The sequence below is a fragment of the Oncorhynchus kisutch genome, linkage group LG28 (genome assembly GCF_002021735.2).
Source record: "Oncorhynchus kisutch isolate 150728-3 linkage group LG28, Okis_V2, whole genome shotgun sequence".
Lineage (NCBI taxonomy): Eukaryota > Metazoa > Chordata > Actinopteri > Salmoniformes > Salmonidae > Oncorhynchus > Oncorhynchus kisutch.
Genome location: NC_034201.2, coordinates 2,560,827 through 2,584,321, shown reverse-complemented (window position 1 = coordinate 2,584,321; position 23,495 = coordinate 2,560,827). Strand labels below are relative to the sequence as shown.

The following is a 23,495-nucleotide window of genomic DNA, read 5'->3' as shown; positions in this document are numbered from 1 at the left end:
TTTACCTTTGTTTAACCAGGCAAGTCAGTTAAGAACAAATTCTTATTTTCAATGACAGCCTAGGAACAGTAGGTTAACTGCCTGTTCAGGGGCAGAACGACAGATTTGTACCTTGTCAGCTCGGGGGTTTGAACTTGCAACCTTCCGGTTACTAGTCCAACGCTCTAACCACTAGGCTACCCTGCCGAGACAGTTTTGTCATAGCGCTTGATAGTTTTTGCGACTGCACTTGAAGAAACTTTGAAAGTTCTTGAAATTTTGCAAAATGATTGACCTTCATGTCTTAAAGTAATCGTTTCTCTATGCTAATTTTAGCTTTTCTTGCCATGTTCTTGCCATGGGACTTGGTCTTTCACCAAATAAGGCCATCTTCTGTATACCATCCCTACCTTGTCACAACACAACTGATTGGCTCAAACGCATTAAGAAGGAAATAAATTCCACAAATTAACTTTTAACAAGGCACGCCTGTTAATTGAAATGCATTCCAAGTGACTACCTCATGAAGCTGGTTGAGAGAATTCCAAGATTGTGCAAAGTTGTCATCAATGCAAAGGGTGGCTACTTTGAAGAATCTCAAATATAAAATAAATGTTGATTTGTTCAACACTTTTTTGGTTACTACATGATTCCATATGTGTTATTTCATATTTTCGATGTCTTCACTATTATTCTACAATGTAGAACGTAATAAAAATAAAGAAAACCCCTTGAATGAGTAGATGTGTCCAAACTTTTGACTGGTACTGTGTATATAAAATACATGGTATTTTCCAACACTAAACACTCTGAAAACCATGTACAGTGGGGCAAAAAAGTATTTAGTCAGCCACCAATTGTGCAAATTCTCCCACTTAAAAAGATGAGAGGCCTGTAATTGTCATCATAGGTACACTTCAACTATGACAGACAAAATGAGGGGGAAAAAATCCAGAAAATCACATTGTAGGATTTTTAATGAATTTATTTGCAAATTATGGTGGAAAATAAGTATTTGGTCAATAACAAAAGTATATCTCAATACTTTGTCATTGCCAACAAAGGGTATATAACAGAGGTCAAACGTTTTCTGTAAGTCTTCACAATGTTTTCACACACTGTTGCTGGTATTTTGGCCCATTCCTCCATGCAGATCTCCTCTAGAGCAGTGATGTTTTGGGGCTGTTGCTGGGCAACACGGACTTTCAACTCCCTCCAAAGATTTTCTATGGGGTTGAGATCTGGAGACTGGCTAGGCCACTCCAGGACCTTGAAATGCTTCTTACGAAGCCACTCCTTCATTGCCCAGGCGGTGTGTTTGGGATCATTGTCATGCTGAAAGACCCAGTCATGTTTCATCTTCAATGCCCTTGCTGATGGAAGGAGGTTTTCACTCAAAATCTCACGATACATGGCCCCATTCATTCTTTCCTTTACACGGATCAGTCGTCCAGCCCCAAAGCATGATGTTTCCACCCCCATTCTTCACAGTAGGTATGGTGTTCTTTGGATGCACCTCAGCATTCTTTGTCCTCCAAACACGACGAGTTGAGTTTTTACCAAAAAGTTATATTTTGGTTTCATCTGACCATATGACATTCTCCCAATCTTCTTCTGGATCATCCAAATGCTCTCTAGCAAACTTCAGACGGGCCTGGACATGTACTGGTTTAAGCAGGGGGACACCTCTGGCACTGCAGGATTTGAGTCCCTGGCGGCATAGTGTGTTACTGATGGTAGGCTTTGTTACTTTGGTCCCAGCTCTCTGCAGGTCATTCACTAGGTCCCCCATGTGGTTCTGGGATTTTTGCTCACCGTTCTTGTGATCATTTTGACCCCACGGGGTGAGATCTTGCGTGGAGCCCCAGATCGAGGGAGATTATCAGTGGTCTTGTATGTCTTCCATTTCCTAATAATTGCTCCCACAGTTGATTTCTTCAAACCAAGCTGCTTACCTATTGCAGATTCAGTCTTCCCAGCCTGGTGCAGGCCTGCAATTTTGTTTCTGGTGTCCTTTGACAGCTCTTTGGTCTTGGCCATAGTGGAGTTTGGAGTGGGACTGTTTGAGGTTGTGGACAGGTGTCTTTTATACTGATAACAAGTTCAAACAGGTGCCATTAATACAGGTAACAAGTGGAGGACAGAGGAGCCTCTTAAAGAATAAGTTACAGGTCTGCGAGAGCCAGAAATCTTGCTTGTTTGTAGGTGACCAAATACTCATTTTCCACCCTAATTTGCAAATAAATTTGTTAAAAATCCTACAATGTGATTTTCAGGATTTTTTTCTCTCTCATTTTGTCTGTCATAGTTGAATTGTACCTATGATGAAAATTACAGGCCTCTCTCATCTTTTTAAGTGGGAGAACTTGCACAATTGGTGGCTGACTAAATACTTTTTTGCCCCACTGTAATTACTACCTTGGAAGGACATTCTATATTGCAAGTCTAAACTCACAAATATCTGTGAGTTTGGGTGGATGAGAAGTTGAGCTTCACCACCCATCTAGAGAACCTTGTTAGGAAACTCAAGCTGTATTGGTTTTTATTACTGGCACAAAGCTTGTTTTTTTCCGCTAGAAAATGGTTGATTCGTTGCACTTCTCTCTCTGTGTGTTGGACTATGGTGACACTATTTATGTGCAAGCCTCACACTCTACACTGAAGGCTCTTGACTCTGTGTATCATGCAGTACTTTGTTTTTGTCATCAGTCAGGGGTGTCTTACTCACCATTGTGATCGCTACAGTGCTGTCAGGTGGACATCACTAGCAACATGCAGGCTCAAACTCTGGTACATTCTTATTTACAAGGCCATTTTAGGAAAACTGCCATTTTATCTACAGATATCCTCTCTTCTAGCTCAAAATGAAAACACATACAACCTCAGCTCTCAACCTTGTTTCATGCTAAGAGTCCCGAAAATTTAGAGCCGAGCATGGAATAAGGTCCTTTCATTACTCAGCCCTCAGTCTTGGAATTCCATCCAAGCCAGCCTAAAACTCCAGGACCTAGTGTCGTGGGAGGACTTCAAAGGATAAATAGATTAACAGGTTGTTGAGAAATTTAGTTTTTCCTAGTTGTCACCTGATGTCAGTTGTTTGCATTGCCTTACATAAAGAAGCATGTTGTTTTACTTCACACACACCACACACATGCCTGCACGCGTACGCACACACACACGCACGCACACACACTGTTTGTTTACTGCTGTATTTGTGCTGTTGCCAGTGTCTTCTGTCTGTGTTGTCCGTTTTGTCTTAGATTGTTTGTTCCTTTAGTTTTTTTTATCCCAGGCCTTTTGTCTCTTGCCAGGCCATCACTGTAAATAACAATTTATTCTTGACTTGCCTGGTTGTGTTTGACTTGCCTGGTTGTGTTTGACTTGCCTGGTTGTGTTTGACTTGCCTGGTTGTGTTTGACTTGCCTGGTTGTGTTTGACTTGCCTGGTTGTGTTTGACTTGCCTGGTTGTGTTTTGACTTGGCCTGGTTGTGTTTGACTTGCCTGGTTGTGTTTGACTTGCCTGGTTGTGTTTGACTTGCCTGGTTGTGTTTGACTTGCCTGGTTGTGTTTGACTTGCCTGGTTGTGTTTGACTTGCCTGGTTGTGTTTGACTTGCCTGGTTGTGTTGACTTGCCTGGTTGTGTTTGACTTGCCTGGTTGTGTTTGACTTGCCTGGTTGTGTTTGACTTGCCTGGTTGTGTTTGACTTGCCTGGTTGTGTTTGACTTGCCTGGTTGTGTTTGACTTGCCTGGTTGTGTTTGACTTGCCTGGTTGTGTTTGAACTGCCTGGTTGGGTTGTGTTTGACTTGCCTGGTTGTGTTTGACTTGCCTGGTTGTGTTTGACTTGCCTGGTTGTGTTTGACTTGCCTGGTTGTGTTTGACTTGCCTGGTTGTGTTTGACTTGCCTGGTTGTGTTTGACTTGCCTGGTTGTGTTTGACTTGCCTGGTTGTGTTTGACTTGCCTGGTTGTGTTTGACTTGCCTGGTTGTGTTTGACTTGCCTGGTTGTGTTTGACTTGCCTGGTTGTGTTTGACTTGCCTGGTTGTGTTTGACTTGCCTGGTTGTGTTTGACTTGCCTGGTTGTGTTTGACTTGCCTGGTTGTGTTTGACTTGCCTGGTTGTGTTTGACTTGCCTGGTTGTGTTTGACTTGCCTGGTTGTGTTTGACTTGCCTGGTTGTGTTTGACTTGCCTGGTTGTGTTTGACTTGCCTGGTTGTGTTTGACTTGCCTGGTTGTGTTTGACTTGCCTGGTTGTGTTTGACTTGCCTGGTTGTGTTTGACTTGCCTGGTTGTGTTTGACTTGCCTGGTTGTGTTTGACTTGCCTGGTTGTGTTTGACTTGCCTGGTTGTGTTTGACTTGCCTGGTTGTGTTTGACTTGCCTGGTTGTGTTTGACTTGCCTGGTTGTGTTTGACTTGCCTGGTTGTGTTTGACTTGCCTGGTTGTGTTTGACTTGCCTGGTTGTGTTTGACTTGCCTGGTTGTGTTTGACTTGCCTGGTTGTGTTTGACTTGCCTGGTTGTGTTTGACTTGCCTGGTTGTGTTTGACTTGCCTGGTTGTGTTTGACTTGCCTGGTTGTGTTTGACTTGCCTGGTTGTGTTTGACTTGCCTGGTTGTGTTTGACTTGCCTGGTTGTGTTTGACTTGCCTGGTTGTGTTTGACTTGCCTGGTTGTGTTTGACTTGCCTGGTTGTGTTTGACTTGCCTGGTTGTGTTTGACTTGCCTGGTTGTGTTTGACTTGCCTGGTTGTGTTTGACTTGCCTGGTTGTGTTTGACTTGCCTGGTTGTGTTTGACTTGCCTGGTTGTGTTTGACTTGCCTGGTTGTGTTTGACTTGCCTGGTTGTGTTTGACTTGCCTGGTTGTGTTTGACTTGCCTGGTTGTGTTTGACTTGCCTGGTTGTGTTTGACTTGCCTGGTTAAATAAAGGTGAAATGAAATCAATAAAAATAAAGGTTGAATTAAATTAAAGTTCTAAATATGCCAACATTTGAATATGCATAGGCTTCAAGGAACTCATACAGTTGTGTACGCCTCATTAAAGCTACAAAACCGTCAGTGTTCAAGCTTAACATGTGATAACAATACAACAGTAGAGATGAACCGGAATGACGTTAACTCTCACATGTAGCCAAAAATAACTATCTGAAAGCCACACCCTTACTAAGCCACGCCTCCAATCTACTGATCTGACCCGCTGGGTCATATCTCAATAACCCAGCATCAATAACCCAACCTTGCTCTTTTTAAAGAAAACGACCCATCTAAGTGACCCAATGCCTGCAACCCAGCAGTTGGGTTATCCATACAACCCAGCATTTTGTTTTTGGTGTGGTCTATGTTATTCACTCTTCCATATTGACAAACAAACACTGTAGAGGTTCTAAAAATGAGGCTAATAATAAACCATCTCCATTCTACTCCTTCCTACCTTCTTCTTTGCAGCCCGTCCTCTGCTCTTGGTGAACTTGCTGTTGTTGTCCATGGAGGCAGCTCTACGTCGGGGGGACTTCCCGCTCTTCCCTCCCTCGGGGTTCAGCATCCACCAGGAGCTCTTCCCTGTCCCCTCATTCTGCACACGAACAAAACGACTGTGGAGGGACAGGTTGTGGCGGATGGAGTTCTGGAGGAGAGAGTTTTGATTTAACATCCTAATAGACATTTGCAAATAACACCATTCAGGCTTTCTGTGTCTTTAAACGTTTTAGGATATACTGTAAATTGCTTAAAGGAGTTGCTCAAATAATGTATGATCTCTGATTCCCCAATGATGGTGCAAATTTGTTTTCCTCAAAAGTATTCTTCCATTACAGAATCCATATCTACCTGACCTAATCTCCCCCATAAGACAGTTGACGGTGTGATGTGTCAGTGTGTGTTTGAGGGAGCACTTCAACCAGAAACACCACAGCCCCAGCTGCTCAATAGGAGTTACAAAGAGGAGACATTACCTATTGGGCTTGAAGGGGAAAACTCATCTGTGAGTTTTGTCATACGAGGAGGAGGTGCAGAGTGAAATCAAAATAAACAGACCAGACAGACACACACACACACACACACACACACACACACACACACACACACACACACACACACACACACACACACACACACACACACACACACACACACACACACACACACACACACACACACACACCCTCCCTAATGATATTTTGACTAGCCAGCTTTTTCCACTCACTCCCAGACAAGACCGCTGTTGGCAGGGCCCCCTCTCTGGTGGGGGAGGGAAGGAGAGAGGGGGAGAGAGGGGCATGTGGGCAGAAGGATCAGGATGTGGTGGTATCATTCAAACATTTCTGTAAATATTTGGCCTCCTGCACACAAACATACTGTTAACACAACAAATTCTCCAGTGTTAAATTTGTTAAAATAATAATTAACACTGAGTGTTAAATCAAAACTGAAAGTGTTGAGTCTGTGAACTAGAGGTCGACCGATTATGATTTTTCAACGCCGATACCGATTATTAGAGGTCCAAAAAAAAGCCGATACCGATTATTGGAGGACCAAAAAAAACGGTCCCAATTATTATATATTATTTAAACAATTTTATTTGTAATAATGACAATTACTACAATACTGAATGAACACTTATTTTAACTTAATATAATACATCAATAAAATTTATTTAGCCTCAAATAAATAATGAAACATGTTCAATTTGGTTTAAATAATGCAAAAACAAAGTGTTTGAGGAGAAAGTAAAAGTGCAATATGTGCCATGTACGAAAGCTAAAGTTTAAGTTCCTTGCTTAGAACATGAGAACATATGAAAGCTGGTGGTTCCTTTTAACATGAGTCTTCAATATTCCCAGGTAAGAAGTTTTAGGTTGTAGTTATTATAGGAATTATAGGACTATTTCTCTCTATACGATTTGTATTTCATATACCTTTGACTATTGGATGTTCTTATAGGCACTTTAGTATTGCCAGTGTAACAGTATAGCTTCCATCCCTCTCCTCGCCGCTACCTGGGCTCAAACCAGGAACACATCGACAAAAGCCACCCTCGAAGCAGTGTTACCCATGCAGAGCAAGGGGAACAACTACTCCAAGTCTTAGAGCGAGTGACATTTGAAACGCTATTAGCGCGCAACCTGCTAACTAGCTAGCCATTTCACATCGGTTACACCAGCCTAATCTCGGGAGTTGATAGGCTTGAAGTTATAAACAGCGCAATGCTTGAAGCATTGCGAAGAGCTGCTGGCAACGAAAGTGCTGTTTGAATGAATGCTTACGAGCCAGCTGGTGCCTACCACTGCTCAGTCAGACTGCTCTATCAAACCATAGACTTAATTATAAATTAATAACACACAGAAATACGAGCCTTAGTTTCTGGATTCGACCATATTAATGACCTATCTCGAAAACAAGACGTTTATTCTTTCAGTGAAATACGGAACCGTTCCATATTTTATCTAACGGGTGGCATCCATCAGTCTAAATATTCCTGTTACATTGCACAACCTTCAATGTTATGTCATAATTACGTAAAATTCTGGCAAATTAGTTTGCAATGAGTCAGGCTGCCCAAACTGTTGCATTTACCCTGACTATGCGTGTAATGAACACAAGAGAAGCGACACAATTTCACCTGGTTAATATTGCCTGCTAACCTGGATTTCTTTTAGCTAAATATGCAGGTTTAAAAATATATACTTCTGTGTATTGATTTTAAGAAAGGCATTGATGTTTATGGTTAGGTACACGTTGGAGCAACGACAGTCCTTTTTCCCGAATGCGCACCGCATCGATTATTACGCAGGACACGCTAGATAAACTAGTAATATCATCAACCATGTGTAGTTATAACTAGTGATTATGATTGATTGATTGAAAAAAAAAAAAAAAAATTTAATCAAAATATATGCAAATTCTACCGAACTGTTTCGGCTGGGAATCACGTGGACGCATTTAGGATATCCAACAGCTGGAATTTTTATTCATCTGTAATTTAGGGTTAGGAATGTTGTGCGGAGACTACCTAAGGCATTTAAACAGGAACAAACATTTCAGTAACAGCTACAAAAAACTGATTGGATTAGTTTAGATTTCTTTTTGTGTATTATAAGATTCATCTATCAATCAATGCACAAACATAGATATTGAAACAAACAATTCAAAAAAATCTACCTGCAATAGAGCATGCTGGGAAATATGATAATGATGGGCTGAAGTAATGTGTATGAGTTTCAGGTACCTGTATTAGGATAAAACTAGGCCCTCAAAATAAGTCCTAATGAAATATGGATAGTATTGTGTTAAATATTTTTTTTTTAATGATAACATATTTGCTTAGGATCTTACTTGGTGAATTCCATAGGACCAAAAACGGATGAATGCCACTACCAAAAGGCAAGGCACTCTGGGAAATATTTGAATTAGTCTTTACACTAAGCAGTGTGTTAAATTAACACTGTTCTGGTGTCTATGTGGGTCCACAGACTCAACACTTTCAGTGTTAATTTAACAATCTGTGTTAATTCAGTTGTTGTTTTTTTACCCTGGAGAATTTGCTCTGTATATATTGAGTCTTCCTGTGTTAAAGAGCACTGATTTGTCTTTCTCAGTATAGTTTCTATTCTATAACTACTACATCACCTTCAGAGGTGGTAGAAGGTAATATAAGGCTCTCCAGAGGGTAGTGAGGTCTGCACAACGCATCACCGGGGGCAAACTACCTGCCCTCCAGGACACCTACACCACCCGATGTCACAGGAAGGACATAAAGATCATTAAGGACAACAACCACCCGAGCCACTGCCTGTTCACCCCGCTATCATCCAGAAGGCAAGGTCAGTACAGGTGCATCAAAGCTGGGACCGAGAGACTGAAAAACAGCTTCTATCTCAAGGCCATCAGACTGTTAAACAGCCACCATTAACATTGAGTGGCTGCTGCCAACACACTGACTCAACTCCAGCCACTTTAATAATGGGAATTGATGGGAAATGATGTAAAATATATCACTAGCTACTTTAAACAATGCTACCTAATATAATGTTTACATACTCTACATTATTCATCACATATGTATATGTATATACTGTACTCTATATCATCTACGGCATCTTTATGTAATACATGTATCACTAGCCACTTTAACTATGCCACTTTGTTTACATACTCATCTCATATGTATATACTGCACTCAATACTATCTACTGTATCTTGCCTATGCCGCTCTGTACCATCACTCACTCATATATCTTTATGTACATATTCTTTATCCCCTTACACTTGTGTCTATAAGGTAGTCGTTTCGGAATTGTTAGTTAGATTACTTGTTGGTTATTACTGCATTGTCGGAACTAGAAGCACAAGCATTTCGCTACACTCGCATTAACATCTGCTAACCATGTGTATGTGACAAATAAAATTAGATTTGATTTGATTTGGATTTGATTTATAAGAAGCAGCTCTTTCTGTCTATGAAGGGATGGCTAGTTGAGGTGACTTGAGGACAAATGGATAGAATGGAGATTCAGGGTCTAACAAGTCAAATACCATGCCTTAAACCTTCCCTTACACCCAAACACAAAAAAAGCACAGATCATAATCTCCTCTTAGCTTTACTGTACCTTATGAATGCCCCGCACCATTACTCCTAGTATTCAGGATCTACTGATCCCCCTAACACTACACAGCTGATTCAAATACAAACTTTACTGTACTTTATGAATGCCCAGCACCATTACTCCTAGTATTCAGGATCTACTGATCCCCCTAACACTACACAGCTGATTCAAATACAAACTTTACTGTACTTTATGAATGCCCAGCACCATTACTCCTAGTATTCAGGATCTACTGATCCCCTAACACTACACAGCTGATTCAAATACAAACTTTACTGTACTTTATGAATGCCCAGCACCATTACTCCTAGTATTCAGGATCTACTGATCCCCTAACACTACACAGCTGATTCAAATACAAACTTTACTGTACTTTATGAATGCCCAGCACCATTACTCCTAGTATTCAGGATCTACTGATCCCCTAACACTACACAGCTGATTCAAATACAAACTTTACTGTACTTTATGAATGCCCAGCACCATTACTCCTAGTATTCAGGATCTACTGATCCCCTAACACTACACAGCTGATTCAAATACAAACTTTACTGTACTTTATGAATGCCCAGCACCATTACTCCTAGTATTCAGGATCTACTGATCCCCTAACACTACACAGCTGATTCAAATACAAACTTTACTGTACTTTATGAATGCCCAGCACCATTACTCCTAGTATTCAGGATCTACTGATCCCCTAACACTACACAGCTGATTCAAATACAAACTTTACTGTACTTTATGAATGCCCAGCACCATTACTCCTAGTATTCAGGATCTACTGATCCCCTAACACTACACAGCTGATTCAAATACAAACTTTACTGTACTTTATGAATGCCCAGCACCATTACTCCTAGTATTCAGGATCTACTGATCCCCTAACACTACACAGCTGATTCAAATACAAACTTTACTGTACTTTATGAATGCCCAGCACCATTACTCCTAGTATTCAGGATCTACTGATCCCCTAACACTACACAGCTGATTCAAATACAAACTTTACTGTACTTTATGAATGCCCAGCACCATTACTCCTAGTATTCAGGATCTACTGATCCCCCTAACACTACACAGCTGATTCAAATACAAACTTTACTGTACTTTATGAATGCCCAGCACCATTACTCCTAGTATTCAGGATCTACTGATCCCCTAACACTACACAGCTGATTCAAATACAAACTTTACTGTACTTTATGAATGCCCAGCACCATTACTCCTAGTATTCAGGATCTACTGATCCCCCTAACACTACACAGCTGATTCAAATACAAACTTTACTGTACTTTATGAATGCCCAGCACCATTACTCCTAGTATTCAGGATCTACTGATCCCCCTAACACTACACAGCTGATTCAAATACAAACTTTACTGTACTTTATGAATGCCCAGCACCATTACTCCTAGTATTCAGGATCTACTGATCCCCCTAACACTACACAGCTGATTCAAATACAAACTTTACTGTACTTTATGAATGCCAGCACCATTACTCCTAGTATTCAGGATCTACTGATCCCCCTAACACTACACAGCTGATTCAAATACAAACTTTACTGTACTTTATGAATGCCCAGCACCATTACTCCTAGTATTCAGGATCTACTGATCCCCCTAACACTACACAGCTGATTCAAATACAAACTTTACTGTACTTTATGAATGCCCAGCACCATTACTCCTAGTATTCAGGATCTACTGATCCCCCTAACACTACACAGCTGATTCAAATACAAACTTTACTGTACTTTATGAATGCCCAGCACCATTACTCCTAGTATTCAGGATCTACTGATCCCCTAACACTACACAGCTGATTCAAATACAAACTTTACTGTACTTTATGAATGCCCAGCACCATTACTCCTAGTATTCAGGATCTACTGATCCCCCTAACACTACACAGCTGATTCAAATACAAACTTTACTGTACTTTATGAATGCCCAGCACCATTACTCCTAGTATTCAGGATCTACTGATCCCCTAACACTACACAGCTGATTCAAATACAAACTTTACTGTACTTTATGAATGCCCAGCACCATTACTCCTAGTATTCAGGATCTACTGATCCCCTAACACTACACAGCTGATTCAAATACAAACTTTACTGTACTTTATGAATGCCCAGCACCATTACTCCTAGTATTCAGGATCTACTGATCCCCTAACACTACACAGCTGATTCAAATACAAACTTTACTGTACTTTATGAATGCCCAGCACCATTACTCCTAGTATTCAGGATCTACTGATCCCCCTAAAACTACACAGCTGATTCAAATACAAACTTTACTGTACTTTATGAATGCCCAGCACCATTACTCCTAGTATTCAGGATCTACTGATCCCCCTAACACTACACAGCTGATTCAAATACAAACTTTACTGTACTTTATGAATGCCCAGCACCATTACTCCTAGTATTCAGGATCTACTGATCCCCTAACACTACACAGCTGATTCAAATACAAACTTTACTGTACTTTATGAATGCCCAGCACCATTACTCCTAGTATTCAGGATCTACTGATCCCCCTAACACTACACAGCTGATTCAAATACAAACTTTACTGTACTTTATGAATGCCCAGCACCATTACTCCTAGTATTCAGGATCTACTGATCCCCTAACACTACACAGCTGATTCAAATACAAACTTTACTGTACTTTATGAATGCCCAGCACCATTACTCCTAGTATTCAGGATCTACTGATCCCCTAACACTACACAGCTGATTCAAATACAAACTTTACTGTACTTTATGAATGCCCAGCACCATTACTCCTAGTATTCAGGATCTACTGATCCCCTAACACTACACAGCTGATTCAAATACAAACTTTACTGTACTTTATGAATGCCCAGCACCATTACTCCTAGTATTCAGGATCTACTGATCCCCTAACACTACACAGCTGATTCAAATACAAACTTTACTGTACTTTATGAATGCCCAGCACCATTACTCCTAGTATTCAGGATCTACTGATCCCCTAACACTACACAGCTGATTCAAATACAAACTTTACTGTACTTTATGAATGCCCAGCACCATTACTCCTAGTATTCAGGATCTACTGATCCCCTAACACTACACAGCTGATTCAAATACAAACTTTACTGTACTTTATGAATGCCCAGCACCATTACTCCTAGTATTCAGGATCTACTGATCCCCTAACACTACACAGCTGATTCAAATACAAACTTTACTGTACTTTATGAATGCCCAGCACCATTACTCCTAGTATTCAGGATCTACTGATCCCCTAACACTACACAGCTGATTCAAATACAAACTTTACTGTACTTTATGAATGCCCAGCACCATTACTCCTAGTATTCAGGATCTACTGATCCCCTAATACTACACAGCTGATTCAAATACAAACTTTACTGTACTTTATGAATGCCCAGCACCATTACTCCTAGTATTCAGGATCTACTGATCCCCTAACACTACACAGCTGATTCAAATACAAACTTTACTGTACTTTATGAATGCCCAGCACCATTACTCCTAGTATTCAGGATCTACTGATCCCCCTAACACTACACAGCTGATTCAAATACAAACTTTACTGTACTTTATGAATGCCCAGCACCATTACTCCTAGTATTCAGGATCTACTGATCCCCTAACACTACACAGCTGATTCAAATACAAACTTTACTGTACTTTATGAATGCCCAGCACCATTACTCCTAGTATTCAGGATCTACTGATCCCCTAACACTACACAGCTGATTCAAATACAAACTTTACTGTACTTTATGAATGCCCAGCACCATTACTCCTAGTATTCAGGATCTACTGATCCCCTAACACTACACAGCTGATTCAAATACAAACTTTACTGTACTTTATGAATGCCCAGCACCATTACTCCTAGTATTCAGGATCTACTGATCCCCTAACACTACACAGCTGATTCAAATACAAACTTTACTGTACTTTATGAATGCCCAGCACCATTACTCCTAGTATTCAGGATCTACTGATCCCCTAACACTACACAGCTGATTCAAATACAAACTTTACTGTACTTTATGAATGCCCAGCACCATTACTCCTAGTATTCAGGATCTACTGATCCCCTAACACTACACAGCTGATTCAAATACAAACTTTACTGTACTTTATGAATGCCCAGCACCATTACTCCTAGTATTCAGGATCTACTGATCCCCTAACACTACACAGCTGATTCAAATACAAACTTTACTGTACTTTATGAATGCCCAGCACCATTACTCCTAGTATTCAGGATCTACTGATCCCCTAATACTACACAGCTGATTCAAATACAAACTTTACTGTACTTTATGAATGCCCAGCACCATTACTCCTAGTATTCAGGATCTACTGATCCCCTAACACTACACAGCTGATTCAAATACAAACTTTACTGTACTTTATGAATTCCCAGCACCATTACTCCTAGTATTCAGGATCTACTGATCCCCCTAACACTACACAGCTGATTCAAATACAAACTTTACTGTACTTTATGAATGCCCAGCACCATTACTCCTAGTATTCAGGATCTACTGATCCCCTAACACTACACAGCTGATTCAAATACAAACTTTACTGTACTTTATGAATGCCCAGCACCATTACTCCTAGTATTCAGGATCTACTGATCCCCTAACACTACACAGCTGATTCAAATACAAACTTTACTGTACTTTATGAATGCCCAGCACCATTACTCCTAGTATTCAGGATCTACTGATCCCCTAACACTACACAGCTGATTCAAATACAAACTTTACTGTACTTTATGAATGCCCAGCACCATTACTCCTAGTATTCAGGATCTACTGATCCCCTAACACTACACAGCTGATTCAAATACAAACTTTACTGTACTTTATGAATGCCCAGCACCATTACTCCTAGTATTCAGGATCTACTGATCCCCTAACACTACACAGCTGATTCAAATACAAACTTTACTGTACTTTATGAATGCCCAGCACCATTACTCCTAGTATTCAGGATCTACTGATCCCCTAACACTACACAGCTGATTCAAATACAAACTTTACTGTACTTTATGAATGCCCAGCACCATTACTCCTAGTATTCAGGATCTACTGATCCCCTAACACTACACAGCTGATTCAAATACAAACTTTACTGTACTTTATGAATGCCCAGCACCATTACTCCTAGTATTCAGGATCTACTGATCCCCTAACACTACACAGCTGATTCAAATAATCAACTAATCATCAATCTTTGATCATTTGAATCAGCTGTTTAGTGTTAGGGGAAAGTTAGGGCAAAAACCAAAACATGCACCCCTTGGGGTCCCGATGGCAGAGTTTGGGAAACCCTGGTCTACCATGTCAAATACCAAGCCTTAAACCTTAAAACATATGTCCCTCTAGCTCTGGGGTTACAGGACAGGGCTCTGCGCAGTGGGCCTTTAATACACTTTAAGTATGGTTTGGGACCTGAGATGTTTTGATACCATAATCAGTAAAGGATCCCTGTAGCCCTCCACCCTGACTATAACCTTGTTTACAATCTACAAAGATGTGCAGGTCTTTGAGGTGTGCACTCTGAGCCAGAGATTAAGGTGCTAGTTGCTAGCGTGGCAGTGTGATTTAAAAAGAAACAAAATAGAGAGGAGTATTTTCTTCAACATTTCAGTCACAACACACACTGCACACAAACAACCAATGGTTGTAATCCTCTTCACAATAGCTCTTAATAACACGTTTCCTGTAGGGCTCCACCCTGTTTCACCTGTACAATCCTTTACTCCCCCTCACACACACGCACACACGCACACACACACACGCACTCACACACACACACGCACACACACACGCACACGCACACACGCACACACACACATAAACACACACCTACAAACACACACACCCTAACCACATACACCATCAAACAGAGAGAAAATATAAGCGAGAGATAAAGTACAAAGGGGGGGAACAAAATGTTTTTAAAAGGTATTCTTTCGTTTTTAAAGGAGGGCCCGGGCTGTGTTACAAGAGACACCCAGAGAAATAGTTTCAAGAGATCAGTAAATTGAAATAGTTCCCCACCCAAACCATTCCTCTTTCAAGAAAATGTACTGCGGCTCTTTAATTATTTGTTATTCTTATCTCTTACTTTTTCTTTTTTTCTCGTTGGTATTTTCTTAACTGCATTGTGGGTTAATTAAGGTCTTGTAAAAAAGCATTTCACTGTAATGTCTACAAATGTTGTATTTGGCGCATGTGACAAACACAATTTGATTTGATTATTTGACAGTCGGATAAGTTATAATTCACAACCACATAGCTATATGTACAGTATAATCTCACCACCCAGAACCAAATTTCGCGGTGCATGTTTTCCAGTCACAAGAGACCCAACTTGGCTAGACCAGTGGGTTCTGTGAGGCAAGATCTGATTAGCCTGGATCTACTCGAAGGGGGTTTGAGTAACACTTTCTCTTCATGACTCACTTCCACTCTGTGTGTGTGTGTGGGTCAAATCAAAGTTCATTGGTCGCATACACAGATTTGCAGATGTTATTGCTATAATGCTTATATGTCTAGCTCCAACAGTGCAGTAATATCTAGCAATAGAATATCAAAACAAGCAATTCACACATAATCTGCCCCACAGAAAAATATATATAGGGTGAGCCATTACTATAATACAGTATATACATACAGTGTAAGTGGGTGAAACAGTATGTAAACACTATTAAAGTGGCCAGTGTTCAATGACTATGTACATAGGGCAACAGTCTCTAAGTGCAGGGTTGAGTACCCAGTGGTAGCCGGCTAGTAACAGTGGCAAAAGTTCAGGGCAGGGTACTGGGTGGAGGCCAGTTAGCTGTTTAACTGTCTGATGGCCTGGCGGTGATACAGCCTGACAGGATGCTCTAATGGTGCATCTGTTGACGTTTGTGAGGGTCTTAGGGGCAAAGCCACATTTCTTCAGACTCCTGAGGTTGAATAGGCGCTGTTGCGCCTTCTTCACCATGCTGTCTGTGTGAAGGGAACATTTCACGTTGTCAGTGATGTGCGCGCCGAAGAGTTTCTGACCATCTCCACTGCGACCCCATCGATGTGGATAAGGCTGTGATCTCTCTGCTGTCTCCTGTAGTCCACAATCAACTCCTTCGTTTTGTTAATGTTGAGGGAGAGGTTATTTTCCTGGCACCACTCCGCCAGGGTTTTCACCTCCTCCCTGTAGGCTGTCTCGTCATTGTCGGTAAATCAGGCCTACGACTGTTGTGTCATCAGCAAACTTGATGATTGAGTTGGAGACATGCATGGCCAAGCAGTCATGGGTGAACAAGGAGTACAGGAGGGGGCTGAGCACGCACACCTGTGGGGACCCCGTATTGAGGATCAGCGTAGCGGAGGTGTTGTTGCCTACCTTCACCACTTGGGGGTCGGCCCGGAAGGACGTCCAGGACCCAGTTGCACAGGGAGGAGTTCATTGGCAGCTCAATGTTGTTTTCCTCGAAGCAGGCAAGGAAGATGTTTAGCTCGTCCAGGAGTGAGGCGTCGGTGTCCCCAACGTGGCTGGCTTTTCCTTTGTAATCTGTGATTTTCCCTGCCACATATGTGTCTGAGCCATTGAATTGTGACTCCACTTTGTCCCTGAGTGTCGTGTGTGTACTTGTTCTTATATCCTTGTAGGTACTTGAAATCCCCAAATGTGCCCACAAGGATAGAAAACAAGGAAAATTCTCCCTATTGAGTACAAAGGCTATTTTAAGCTCAGGGGTTAGGTTTTGTGTGTGTGTGTGTGTGTGTGTGTGTGTGTGTGTGTGTGTGTGTGTGTGTGTGTGTGTGTGTGTGTGTGTGTGTGTGTGTGTGTGGATGGGTTAAGTTGAAGAAAGTAAGTATTGGAATAAGAGCTTAATTAAAGAGGATCATCAATACAGTGGTTGTAGAGAATGGGAACCATGGTAACTAAGCCTTGAAGTTTGAAGAGACTCACCTGTTGAAACGTATGTGTCTTATGGGGGGAGACGTTTACCAGGAGGCTTAAATGAACACACACACGTTTGTTTTACTTTCCTTGTGGGGACCAAACAATTCATTCCCATTCAAAATCTTTTAAAAAAAACAGCCTAACCTTAACCCCAAATCACTGACCCTAACTCCTAACCCTAACTGTAACCTTAACCCCAAATCACTGACCCTAACTCCTAACCCTAACTGTAACCTTAACCCCAAATCACTGACCCTAACTCCTAACCCTAACTGTGACCTTAACCCCAAATCACTGACCCTAACTCCTAACCCTAACTGTAACCTTAACCCCAAATCACTGACCCTAACTCCTAACCCTAACTGTAACCTTAACCCCAAATCACTGACCCTAACTCCTAACCCTAACTGTAACCTTAATTGTAACCCTAAACCTAACCCCTAAGCCTAAAATAGTATTATTTTCTTGTAGGGACCAGTAAAATGTCCCCACTTGTTTGAATATTCCTTATTCAAAAACCAAATACACACTATGTGACCACTTTACTTTTTGTTTTGTTTTAGTTAACAGCAGAAAAAAATGCTGGCTTAAAATCAACGCAATTTGCCTTATTTAGTAAACCAGCACTGGCTAAATATTAGACAGGGTTATTTTGACCCAGCAGCTGGGTCTTTTTTTATGTAATCAATAGGTTATTTTTCCCCACCCGTGAGAGTAAATGTCATTCTTGTTCATCATGTTAATTTGGTACACTGCCAATGTCATTAAATATTTTTTTTACATGACATATTCTAAAATAATATTAATAACATTAATATTTACATATTGTATAAAAGTGGTAACTATCCCAACTTTGGGATTTTCATAGGCTTTAAGAAACTCCTACAGTTGTGTAAGCCTCATTAAAGCTACAAAAACAGGCAGTTTTCAACCTTAACATGTGATAACCATACAACAGAACAGATGAACCGGAATGACTTTACTCTCACGGACGTCCAAAAATAACTATCTCAAAGCCATGCCCCTACTAAGCCACGCCTCCAATATACTGCTCTGTCCTGCTGGGTCATATCTCAATAACCCAGCGTCAATAACCCAGCATCAACAACCGAACCTTGTTCTTTTTAAAGAAAATAACCCAACTCAGTGACCTAATGCTTACAATCCAGCAGTTCAGTCATCAAACAACGTAGTTTTTTTTCGGGTAAGGGGCAACAACAGCACATACTAGGAAGAAAGACTGGAGGGGGAAGAATAAAAGAAAGCTATAATTCACTACCTATTATCATTTATGTAATGGAGAAAAATAGAAAGTCTTTAGGAAATGAACACGATTCTCCTAGCTACCCACAGAAGAGAGGAGGCTACCACGGGGCAGCAGGTAGCCAAGTGGTTAGAGCGTTGGGCCAGTAACTGAAACTGTTGCTGGATCAAATCCCCGAGCTGACAAGGTCAAAATCTGTTGTTCTACCCCTGAACAAGGCAGTTCCCCGGTAGAACGTCATTGTAAACTGACGTGCCTAGTTAAATAAAGGTAAAAAAAACAGACAACATAGAGAGACATATGGGTATAAAGAAAGAGGACAGAAGCTAAGGAACATAACAGCGAAATGAAAAGAAAGTCCCTGATGAATTAGCTCTATTTTGGCAACCCACTGGACACAAATGTCTAGTTTTGATTTGCATTTGATTGAGTTGTCAACTAACGTGTAATCAATCAAAATAATTGGATTTAGTTTAAAAGTTGGGTGAAAAAAATACAAACATTCCCAAAATTCCTTTACGTTGATTACTTTTTTGTTGTTGAAATGACATGGAAACAACGTTGATTCAAGCAGTTTGTGCCCAGTGGGAAAGACATGGGCAGATTGACACAACCCCTCGCTTTGTAGCCTGGATCCAGTTCTGTTTGTGCTTGTCTTGTCTTGTCGACTCCTATAGGAACCAGGCTACTCTTTCTGTCCCTCTGTAGTCAGTCTGTCCCTCTCCTACCTAAACACACAGCCTGTACCATTACAGAAGACAACAAGGTCAAATTACAAGGACTGACAGACCGATTAGACACACAGTCTGTCTGCCTCTGACGCACGCACGCACGTGCGCACACACACACACACACATACACACATATAGACTGTCTAGCCAAAATCTTCCCAGCACGCTATAGTATCAACTTACTGTTGTGATGCAGCAGGACACAGGGAACAGAGAGAAAGACCAAAACAAGACAGGCGACAGAAAACAAAACACCCACCCACCAACCACCCAGGGAATTTCCCAAAACAACCATGTGGACTGAGGCTGAGCTAGGCTGAGACACCCCTCTGTACATCAACCCAGATGTACCAGACCACAGGATTCTGCATGGATACAAACACACACACACACACACACCCATGCACGCATGCACACAGATACTGACTCTTGGAATGAACAACAATAGAATGATTATCCAAATGAGGCACAAGAATATCCATTTCGGTTTACGATTAACAACAGTGAAATTCTTCCATGTTTACTCACTCACAACATGATTCATAATACAACAATGAGCTGGGTGTCTCCTGAATTGCTCACATTCAGTTCAATCTATACTACACAACCTTTCTTCTCCATTCTCCCCCTTCTTATTGCAACTTTCCATGGATATATGGAACTACGACTCAAATCCCAGTGCCAGGCACAGATTTTTTTCTTTTTTTCTTTTAAACCTTAAACAAAACCTTAAAGGGTAAGTTCACCAAAATTAACATTTGGGTAGTTATAATGTATTTATTGAGGTCCTAAAAATGTATTGTCTCATTTTATAATTTCATGTCTGTTGAATGATGAGCAAAACCTGAAATTCCTACTGTGTTTTGTTTTTTCTTTATGGACAGTCATTTTCAGCGACCTACAGTACCTTCGGAAAGTATTCAGAACCCTTGACATTTTCCACATTTTGTTAGGTTACAGCCTTATTCGAATATTGATTATACCCCATAATCACAAAGCAAAAACAGGTATTTTGAATTTTTGATCATTTATTACAAATAAAAAAACTGAAATATCACATTTACATAAGTATTCAGACCCTTTACTCAGTACTTTGATAAAGCACTAATGGCAGTGATTACAGCATTGAGTCTTCTTGGGTATGATGCTACAAGCTTGCACACCTGTATTTGGGGAGTTTCTCCCATTCTTCTCTGCAGATCCTCTCAAGCTCTCAGGTGGGATGGGGAGCATTGCTGCACAGCTATTTTCAGGTCTCTCCAGACATGTTTGATCGGGTTCAAGTCTGGGCTCTGGCTGGGGCACTCAAGGACATTCAGAGTCCCGAAGCCACTCCTGCGTTGTCTTGGCTGTGTGCTTAGGGTCGTTGTCCTGTTGGAAGGTGAACCTTCGCCCCGGTCTGAGGTCCTGAGCGCTCTGGAGCAGGTTTTCATCAAGGATCTCTCTGTACTTTTCTCCGTTCATCTTTGCCTTGATCCTGACTAGTCTCCCAGTCCCTGCCGATGAAAAAAATCCCCACAGAATGATGCTGCCACCACCATGCTTCACCATAGGGATGGTGCCAGGTGTGATGTGACGCCAAAGACTTCAATCGTGGTTTCATCAGACCAGAGAATCTTGTTTCTCATGGTCTGAGTCTTTAGGTGCCTTTTGGCAACATCCAAGCGGGCTGTCATGTGCCTTTTACTGAGGAGTGGCTTCTGTATGGCCACTCTACCATAAAGGCCTGATTGGTGGATTGTTGCAGAGATGGTTGTCCTTATAGAAGGTTCTCCCATCTCCACAGAGGAACTCTGGAGTTCTGTCAGAGTGACCATCAGGTTCTTAGTCACCATCTTGACCAAGGCCCTTCTGCCCCGATTGCTCAGTTTGGCCGAGCGTCCAGCTCTAGGAAGAGCCTTGGTGGTTCCAAACATCTTCCATTAAAGAATGATTGAGGCCACTGTGTTCTTGAGGACCTTCAATGCTGCATACATTTTTTGGTACCCTTCCGCAGATCTGTGCCTCAACCCAATCCTGTCTTGGAGCTCTACAGACAATTCCTTCAACCTCATGGCTTGGATTTTGCTCTGACATGCAATGTGAACTGTGGGACCTTATTTTTTATTTATCCTTTATTTAACTAGGCAAGTCAGCTAAGAACAAATTCATATTTACAATGACGGCCTACCCAAACCCTAACCCGGACAAAGCTGGGCCAATTGTGCACCTCCCTATGGGACTTCCAAACACAGCTGGTTGTGATACAGCCTGGAATCGAATCAGGGTCTGTAGTGATGCCTCTAGCACTTAAATGCAGTTCCTTAGACCACTGCGCTACTCGGGAGCCCCCTTATATAGACAGGTGTGTGCCTTTCCAAATCATTCCAATCAATTGGATTTACCACAGGTGGACTCCAATCAAGTTGTAGAAACATCTCAAGGATGATCAATGGAAACAGGATGAACCTGAGCTCAATTTTGAGTCTCATAGCAATGTGGCTGAATACTTATGTAAATTAGGTATTTCAGTTTATTTATTTTTTTACAAAAACATCTAAAAACCTTTTTTTGCTTTGTCATTATGGGGTATTGTGTGTAGATTGATGAGGGGAAAAATGATTTAATAAATTTTAGAATAAGGCTGTAACGTAACAAAATGTGGAACATGTCAAGGGGTCTGAATACTTTTCAGAATTGACTGTATATCCATCGTTTTTTGTCAAAATTGCTCAGACTCTGTAGATTTGGTTGGGGATCATTGATGGACAATGATATTTAAATCTTGTCTCAGATTTTGTAAGCAGATTTAAGGCAAGACTGAGACTAGACCCCTCAGGAACACTCAACACCTCTTGGAAAGCCATTCTGGGGTGTCTTTTGCTTAAACATTTGTGTAATTATCCCGCAGAAAAAAAAACTATCCCAGGATTTTCAGAAGACTGATGTGGACTTTCCTCTAACTTTTCATCTAGGGTTTACTCCTCTTATATTTATTTTGACCCTAACAAACTCCTCAGTCCCTGCTGGTGCAAGCATACCCATAACATGATGCTGTCACCCCAAAAAAAATAATTACAAAAAATCCAATTCAATCCTGTTTAGATGACATTTTATGGCAGGGAAATACAAAAAAGGTAAAAGGGGGTGTAGACCTTCTATAAGTACTGTATATCCCAAAAACAGTGCCCAAGAGGTAAACTCCTCTGTAAGAGAGGGCTGTTTCAGGCCCCTACGAAGGCTGTCACCCTCACCATTATAAATAAACATAATTGTCCCAATGATCTGCCAGGATAGCGTTGACGGGTGGTTGCCCAATGAGCAAAGAGCATGACACCCTTGCCCGAGCTCTCGTTCAATCCAAGTACATGTGCAACGTGCGTACTGGACAACGACAGGGACATCTTTCTGGGGAAGGCGACAGTCGAAAAGAAATAGGCTCCAAGGTGCGACAACGAGAAGTCGGCCAAGGATGGGGTTAGGTACATTAACCTGAAAAACCTTGGGGCAGATTGTGAGCATGAACAGTGGTTGGTAGAGCGCAGTCAAGACACAATCACTTTAGGGATGCCAAGGGTAGTAGTAAAGAAAAAGACTGATGAATATTACATCTCCACTCTTCTCAGCGGCTAGTAGCTGCTGTGAAAGGATCTTAAGCACAATAGACACATCACAGGATGAGTTAAAGGCTTAGAGACTGGGTGTAAGCGATGTGCCTCCCCTAGAAGTGACATATTTGTTTGGGATAAACTGTATTACTGTCAGGGCCTTGGCAGGCCCGAAAAAGAGGCTAGAGGACCTGACAACATTTTCAGGAGCATAGCACCCTGGAAAACAGAGGAACGATCTGTTTAGTCATACCACTTTTTCAAGAAAACGCATCAACTGTAAAACAGAGAGCATGACTCATGGGGCTGGCACTAATATTCCCTCAAAAAAAATTGGGCATAGCAAA

The 23,495-nt window shown here is 41.3% G+C and overlaps 1 protein-coding gene across 1 annotated transcript in view; it reads right to left on the bottom strand.

Moving 5' to 3' along the window:
• LOC109872797 (forkhead box protein O1-A) overlaps positions 1-23,495 on the bottom strand; it is a 100,894-nt gene that overhangs the window by 10,437 nt on the left and 66,962 nt on the right. The window contains exon 2 of the mRNA XM_020464133.2: positions 5,407-5,598. Coding sequence (XP_020319722.1) covers positions 5,407-5,598 — 192 coding nt within the window. The remainder of the gene's footprint in view (positions 1-5,406; positions 5,599-23,495) is intronic.